The 8443-nt window shown below is 52.6% G+C and overlaps 1 protein-coding gene across 1 annotated transcript; it reads right to left on the reverse strand.

Moving 5' to 3' along the window:
- Positions 1 to 2182: 2182 nt before the first annotated feature.
- Znf648 (zinc finger protein 648) lies at positions 2183 to 6820 on the reverse strand. Its single transcript, XM_036203086.1, has 2 exons — positions 6783 to 6820; positions 2183 to 4039 (listed from the first exon to the last, which is right to left on the reverse strand). The coding sequence occupies exon 2, from the start codon at positions 3976 to 3978 to the stop codon at positions 2392 to 2394; it is 1587 nt and encodes a 528-aa protein (XP_036058979.1). The 5' UTR covers positions 3979 to 4039; positions 6783 to 6820; the 3' UTR covers positions 2183 to 2391.
- Between the last annotated feature and the right edge of the window lie 1623 nt (positions 6821 to 8443).

The raw sequence follows: 8443 nt of genomic DNA on the forward strand, positions 1-8443 counted from the left end.
TAGGATTCAGCAAGTTGAGTGGTTATAATAACCATTCTGACTTTTATGAAGATGTTATACGAATTATCCTCGAGGTTAGAAACTCAATAAAAGTATAGAGCCAAACCAAATTTTTAACTACTGAAAATTATACTAACAACCATCTTCAAAACTACAGAGGAATAACCAGTCTTCAAATATTTCACTGATTACATACTAGCCTTTATTCTACTTGTAGTCAAAAGTTAGCTCTTATGTCTCTGCCTGTTTAATGCTTTTGAATCAGCCACAGTCCTTGTCAACTGCCAAGACAGCTCCATCCTTTATTATCTATTGCCATCATCCCATTCCACCACTCAGCAGCAGAAAGTCAAACTTCAAGATGCTTGATCAGCGAATGATAAGGATAGACTAAACTAGTCATCTGGATATGCAGATTATCTAATAGAGTTAGCACACAGCCCTCAGGCTTGTAGCTTACAAAGGTTGCTTATGTCCAGCAAGGCACGGCTCTACTTATTACTACTCTTTGGCCTCATGTATCATGAGAATGCTTTTTAACAGTCACACCCTGGATCCAAATCGGGTGGAATCGGAGAGAATTTTATACATAGGGGATTGGAGATATGGCTCAGTGGGTAAAGTGTTCGCTAGGTAAGCAAACACATGAGGACCTGCGTTTAGATTCCCGGCACCCACATAAAAGCCAGGTGTGGCAGCACGTACTGACAAACCCCCAATCAGGTAAGATGGAGACAGGAAGATCCCAGGGGCATGTTGGACAGCCAGCCTAGCTGAGATGGTGAACTCTAGATTCAGTGACAGACCCTGTCTCCAAAGATAAGGTGGAGAGTGACAGAGAAAGTCTCCCCGTGTCCTGTTTCAGCTTCTGCATGCACATTCACAGGCTGTTGCATAAGTCACATGTTTAAGAAAAGTTGTCCCAACCAGTGTTCTCTTACATCCACTGAAAGGCTCGTGTTGAATAATCAATAAATATAGCCTGGGATATTTAGACCAGTAACACACACACACACACACACACACACACACACACACACACACACACACACACACACACACACGCATACAACATACCCCATACCCCATACAACACACATAGAAAGAAAAACTTTGAAAAGATAAATTCCTACACGGCCCACTTTGGAAGGATTACAAGTGTCCTTTGTCTGTCAGCATCAAATGTTTCATGAAGCCACAGATTCCTCACAGTCAAGGCCCAAAGCCACAAACTACTGATTTTACAAGAATCAGTGGCCATCTCGGCACTTTGAGGAATGCCTGTTAGGGCAGATTTTGAATGAATTCGTTAGAGGAAACTTCGATAATGATGTTCCATGAGATGTTCACGGCTGATTTTAATGGACTTTGATACAAACAACACAAATAAGCCCATAGGCACCTGGGAAAATTGTGCTTTGTTTTATTTCCTTCAAATCACAGCTAATGATCCAGGCAGGTTTAAATGAACCAAACTGTGGCTTATCCGGAGGAATTCAATGTTTCTCTACAAATGACACTTGAGGCGTAAGTTCAAATCCCGTGCATGGGAGAAGCAGTGGCCGAGAGGAGGCACCTGGGGACGTTATGGGTGGGACCCAGGTGAGGTCCGGTTACCACATCCTCCTCTTTTCTGTTGCTGAGACTGTTCTGAACTCCTGGAGTCACGGCTTGCCAAACACAGCACAAACCCCCATCCTTGCCATCTGTACTTCAAAGCCAACCTCTCCCCCCGCTCCCCGAGACCTCAAAGTTAAAGTCATTTTAGAAGTCAAGTGACATGATAGGATGTCTGGCTTGGTTTGAGTTACCGCAGGTTGGCTTTGTTCTTTGGAAGAGTCCGTCACAGGAATCATTTCTAAGGAGTCCTTTATATAATAAAAATCAAAAAGAATCTTTCTCTAAAGATGGTCTTCTCAATCTTTGGTATAGCTTTGAGGAAAGAAGAAAATAGACCTTTTTCATCAGTGTCCCCGTGGAGTCCTGCACAGAGCCCAGCACAGAATTCTAAACCTTCTCATTCACGGAAACCCCCTGACCTAAGGAATCCGACTATTGGCCAGCCCCTGCTTTTTTTTTTTTTTACCTTATTCTTTTCCAATTGCTCATGGCCTTCGAGCAGTGGGAGACCAGAGTGAACTGCACACCTGGACAATATCTTTGGGGTTACTTTGTCTCACAACACATCAAATACATGAAGTACATGGACCGCCCCGCGGCCAGAAACCAGGGAGGGAGGGGAGTGACCAGTGAGCCTGGCTGGCTTTGAGGGTAGAACAGAATGGGGGTGGGCCCACCGGACTGGATTCCATGCTGCTGCTGCTGCTGCTGCTGCTGCAATGTGAAGTGGAGGGTATCTTTGCTTCTCTTAGCAGCAAGCCAATGGCGCTCTCACTCATTGGAGGAGGATGGGGCAGGCTCCTTCTTGCAGGTGTCATGCTTGGCCTGGTGTCGTTGGAGGTGATTGGAGCGGGTAAAGGCCTGGCCGCAGCCTTCGCACTGGTAGGGCCTCTCTCCATTGTGCATCCGGATGTGCTGCGCCAACTCGGATGCGATGCGGAAGGCCCTGCCGCACTCGGCACAGAGGAAGTCCTTGTCTCCGGAGTGGATCTGCTGGTGCCGCTTTAGGGTGGAGGAGCGGGCGAAGGCCTGTCCGCACTCGGCGCAATGAAAAGGCCTCTCGCCGGTGTGGATGCGCTGGTGGCGCAGCAGGCGCGAGGGCTGCGCGAAGGCCACGCCGCAGTCGGCGCACTTGAAGGGCCTGTGGCCGGTGTGCAGCGTCTGGTGCTCCTGCAGGTTGGAGGATTTGGTGAAGCACTTGCCGCAGGTGGAGCAGGGGTAGGGCCGCTCGCCCGAGTGCACGCGCTGATGCTCCACCATGCGGCTGGCCACGGAGAACTCGCGGCCGCAGGAGGCGCAGCGGAAAGGCTTGGCGCCCAGGTGCGTGCGCTGGTGGCGCAGCAGCGACAGCGGCCTGTTGAAGGTCAAGCCACACTGGGCGCACGGGAAGGGCTTGTCGTTGCTGTGCATGTTGCGCTGGTGTTTGCGCAGATCGGAGGAGCGCACGAAGGCCCTCCCGCAGTCCGGGCACCCATAGGGTTTCTCGCCGGTGTGGGTGCGGATGTGCTTGCGGTGATCGGAGGACCAGGTGTACGCCTTGTCGCAGAAGGGGCATCGGTAGGGCCGCTCGCCCGTATGCAGGCGCCGGTGCTGCTGGAGCGTGCTGCGGTGGGAGTAGGCTTTCCCGCAGAGTTGGCACACATAGGGTTTGGCGCCACGGTGTTCTTCGGGGACCTGAAGTTTGTTGGACTTCTGGAAGGCCCGCCTGTCCTGCACACACCTGTCAGGACTCTCTTTTTCCTGCCCTCTGCTTCCTGGACCTACTTGGTCCTGGACTTTTCTACTGCCCTGCGCTTTTGCCAACGCTGCTGCCGGGCCGGCAGGAGTGGCTGAAGTCTGAGCTGGGGTGCTCCTGGACCTGGGAAGGTGCTCCAGAGAGATCTTGTCTGGGGAGGATGCATCTGCACTGTTCTGTGACCAAAAAGACCCCCCACTATCCAAGAAACTGATTGGGACTTCCAAGGTCATGTCCTTGTTTGCCTTCTGGTTCCCGTCATTGCTTGCTGAGTCCCTATGAGGCTGCCTCTGTGAGAAGCCTCTGAAAGGGGCACTGAGAGCCTCCTCTAATAGAGGGAAGTCTTGAGTCTGCGTTATCTTCGATTCCTTTTTTCCCCGGTTGGTGGTCCTCCCAGGCATCTCCCCAGGGTTCTGCTCCACATGGCCAGCGCAGAAGGACCCAGGCCATTTCTCTTCTTCTTTGCAGGACTGGGTGCCAGTGTTGTTCTGGGTTCCTAGAGAGCCCCCCTCCCTACTGTCCTCGTCCTCACTCTCCAAGTTCATGGTCAACATCTGGGTGTCATGAATCGTAGTGCCAAGGAGCACCTTGTTCCACCTGTCCTGGGAGTCCGCTTGTGCCATAGTGTGCGGCACTTCAGTTGTCTGCTCCTCCTAGAAAGAGCTTTCGCTTGGCTCAGGGTTCCTGAAGATGGGGGAAAGGATGGGGAGTAAACTGTGAGTGTAGTTAATCTCCTTCATAGCCAGAGGATATGGGGTTCCCACCATGGCTCTTTTTCCTACTGACAGCCATGCCAGGTGTATGGTCCAGCATCATGGGATGAAGGAGGCTATGGGTTCTGCTGAAACTGCTATGGTCACCCATCTTTCCTTGGGAAATCCTGCTTGCTAGAAGCCCAGAGAAAGTGCCGTCAGAGACACTGGAGGCAGGGGGATTTACCAGGTGCCCACACCTCAAATGCTAGCAAAAACAGATGCTCTCTGAGCTAGGAGAGCTAGATGAAATGCAAGAAACAGCCTTAGAGACAACTCAGCACTCTTAGGGTGTCCCCCAGTTGGAAGACCAGGCTAGCTCCTGCTGTCCCTGCCAGGAAGGCAAGTGAGTTATCCTGTAATGGTAATCTGGGGCTGCCTCCCAGACATTGGGCTATATAGGCCACCTCTTCTGAAGGCAAAGAATAGTCCCCAGAAAATCAGGATGAGAACGTAAGATACCAGATGGGTTCCCAAGCTACCTGTCTGCTTAAGCAAGGCCTTTAATATCTTTGCAATGGATGATAAGGCCCCAACTGCCATGAAGAGTGAACAAAGGCAGGCAAGGAGAAAGGGGTGCCCACCTAGAATTTAAAAGGCTCCATTTTAGACATTCGTGTGAATTTATATTCTATGTTCATTCACCTTTAGCTCCAATGTTTAACCTTCCCCTAAGTGTGCCATGTGAACCCCCATGGCACCACAGGCCTAGAATACCCCACATATCCAGAAGGGTACAATGTTCCCCAGTTTAACAAGCATGGACTTAAGGTTTGGACAGCAAGGCATGAGATGTAGAAGCCATTGAGATTTATTTTCAATTTAATTTTGCTTTAGCTGGAAGACACAAAGTCTGCTGAGTACCAGTTAACAAGAAGTGTATGTGTGGGTGAGTGGCTTCCAAAAGGAGACCTTAATGAAGGCTTTGGAGTGAGAATTAGTCACTGGCCAGTGGGGTGAGCTTGCTTTAGTTCTGAGGGAACATCCTGAGAATGCCAGATACAGTGAACACTGACTTTCCCATTTGGGGGAGTACTTACTCTATGCTGACTGCTTTCCAGACAGACACATTTTCCCTTATTCCTTCCAGAGACCTTCCAGATGGAGATCAATATAACTGTGTCTTTCCTCCCATCTTCCAGACAGGACCCTGAACCTTAATGAGGTTTTCTGCCTGCTCAAGGCCGTACGGCTCACAGACACCAGCTCTGGGATTCCTCTCAAATTCTATGGCTGTATGTTAAACCCAAGCACTACTACCTCTTAGCTGAGGCCTCCAGAGCAGGGGCTGTGTGGGGCTGTGCCAAGAGCAGCCACAGCATCCTGGCGGGAAGAGCTGCTGCAGGCATCAAAGCCCCTTGTGTTGCTGGGCCAGGGAAACCTTGGCTGTGCCGGCTCAGCATCCGACTCTTCCCTGTGCTCACTGACCTGGATTGCCCTCTGCAGGAGAAAGAGGCCAGGGCTGGCTGAGTCAGGAAGCCTGCTGTATAGACTTCTGAGGCCAGGAATGTTAGTTGCTGAAGAGTAACTGCCACCAAACTCCCCTGTTGGCACCACTTTCCACCCCCACCTCAGCAGGGATGACAGCAGCTGTCTCTGAACTTGGTATGTCCTATACCTGTCTTACTCAACGGTGCTCTCCACACTCCTACCTGCTTACTGTCCAGTGTGACTGTGTGTGTGGAGTGGGAAAGGTGGACAGGAAGCCTTACTTTTGAGTTTGCACACAGAAGCTGTGGAGTAAGGGAAGACATATTGTAGACCTGCCTGTGTTCAGTATGTCATGTCCTTTTGGGTCCTGAAGCCCAGCGGGTACTCATCCGAATGCACTGGCCTCATAACATGCCAGAGTGTGGCTGGTGTATGTTTTGACAGGAAACCAAGTCTGAAATATGTTCAACACTGGGGCTCTTAGAGAGCAACTGTATGCATGTGTACACACAGCTAGCAAGCTCCAGATGACTAGCATGCTGGGTCAGGTCTGGAATCTCCCAGCTGGGAAATACAGGGGTGCTGGGTTTGTATGTAACAGATGGCCCAGGTCTCATCCTCTCTCTGTAACAGCATGCATGCACACTCCTTTTGGTCTACTGTGCACCACTCTCCTTACCCATAAGCACCCTGTTCTCCACAGCCTGTATCTTGTTCCCTTTCTCTGGGCCACAGGTAAGCCTCCTCAGAGTCTCAGGCAGGCTTCTGCTAGCTTACCTTTCTCAGGAGCCTCAGGCCAGATTCTTGACAGAGAATCCCTTTTCTGGTAAGCCACATCTCCAGGGAATAAACATAGTCTCCCTGCCTTCTTCCTTCTATTGAAGTTGAAGACTTTTGCTGTTTCTCAGAGGGAAGGCTAGGAGACCAGGAGCTCTGGCAAAATCTGCACAAATATACCTGGTCAGAAAGAGGACCACTGAGAAGGAGGTGTGGCTGGAACTTCTGCTCTCCGGATGTACAGGGTCGGAGGCCACGAGAGCAGCCATGGACCTGGTGCAGCCCAGGTTCTCCCACTGCATACATAAACACTCTTCAGAAGCCTGGCCTGCTTCCTGCTCCTGCTTAAGCCCCTGCTCCTGTCCCTACACTCTCTCCAGCTTACACTGACTCTGGCCACCTCCTACAACCTCTACTTAGGCCCTGGCTCTTCTTTATCTCTGGCTTTCACATAAACAGCCGCTTACCTGGAAAACGGTGTGAAGCACCCTGCGCACGCTTTTCGTCACACTTAGCCTCTCAGCTCCTGAAACCGGTTTCCCGTTAGCAGAGAAAAACCAGCAGCTTCAGCGAGAGGCGCAGGAGGTGGGGCCACAGTAAGACATTCAACCTTCTTGCCTGCATCTGTGTAGCGTCCCTGGGAAATACAGCGGGGCTGCCCTCTCTCTGCCTGAACTGAACTGAACCTCAGGCTCCCGCAGTTCCCGCCTTCCCTTCCTGCCTCAGCTGGCTCTCCTGCTTTCCACTCCCTCCCAGAGGCCTCTCAGTCCTCCTGCAGGTGGTCCTGGGCCTCCTGTTTGCTCTCACCGTTCCTCCCACAGAGCAAGCCCTTCTTCCTGCGCCCCAGCCCTGCTGTGCTCATGATCCTCTAGTTTCAGGTCATTTTCTGGGGGAATATTTCGGGAAAAAGCCTGTTACACCCTTCCTTCACTCAAGTGCCCACCGTCTCCCCTATTCAAGTCCCCACCTCCCTCACTCTAGTCCCCACCTCCCCCTCACTCTAGTCCCCACCTCCCCCTCACTCTAGTCCCCACCTCCCCCTCACTCTAGTCCCCACCTCCCCCTCACTCTAGTCCCCGCCTCCCCTCACTCTAGTCCCCACCTTACCCCTCATTCTAGTACCCACCTCCCCTCACTCTAGTACCCACCTCCCCTTCACTCTAGTACCTGCCTCCCCCTCACTCTAGTCCCCACCTCCCCTTCACTCTAGTCCCCACCTCCCCCTCACTCTAGTACCCGCCTCCCCCTCACTCTAGTCCCCACCTTACCCCTCACTCTAGTCCCCACCTCCCCCTCACTCTAGTCCCCACCTTACCCCTCATTCTAGTACCCACCTCCCCCTCACTCTAGTCCCCACCTTACCCTCACTCTAGACCCCAACTTCCCCTCACTCTAGTCCCTACCTCCCCTTCACTCTAGTCCCCACCTCCCCTCACTCTAGTCCCCACCTCCCCCTCACTCTAGTCCCCACCTTACCCCTCATTCTAGTCCCCACCTCCCCTTCACTCTAGTACCCACCTCCCCTTCACTCTAGTACCCACCTCCCCCTCACTCTAGTCCCCACCTCCCCCTCACTGTAGTCCCCACCTTACCCCTCATTCTAGTACCCACCTCCCCCTCACTCTAGTACCCACCTCCCCCCTCACTCTAGTCCCCACCTCCCCCTCACTCTAGTACCCACCTACCCTCACTCTAGTCCCCACCTTACCCCTCACTCTAGTCCCCACCTTACCCCTCACTCTAGTACCCGCCTCCCCCTCACTCTAGTCCCCACCTCCCCCTCACTCTAGTCCCCACCTCCCCTCACTCTAGTCCCCACCTCCCCTCACTCTAGTCCCCACCTCCCCTCACTCTAGTACCCACCTCCCCCCTCACTCTAGTCCCCACCTCCCCCTCACTCTAGTCCCCACCTCCCCCTCACTCTAGTCCCCACCTCCTCACTCTAGTCCCCACCTCCCCTCACTCTAGTCCCCACCTCCCCCTCACTCTAGTACCCACCTCCCCTCACTCTAGTACCCACCTCCCCTCACTCTAGTCCCCACCTCCCCCTCACTCTAGTACCCACCTCCCCTCACTCTAGTACCCACCTCCCCTCACTCTAGTCCCCACCTCCCCTCACTCTAGTCCC

Source organism: Onychomys torridus, chromosome 11 (assembly GCF_903995425.1).
Source record: "Onychomys torridus chromosome 11, mOncTor1.1, whole genome shotgun sequence".
In the NCBI taxonomy this organism is placed as follows: domain Eukaryota; kingdom Metazoa; phylum Chordata; class Mammalia; order Rodentia; family Cricetidae; genus Onychomys; species Onychomys torridus.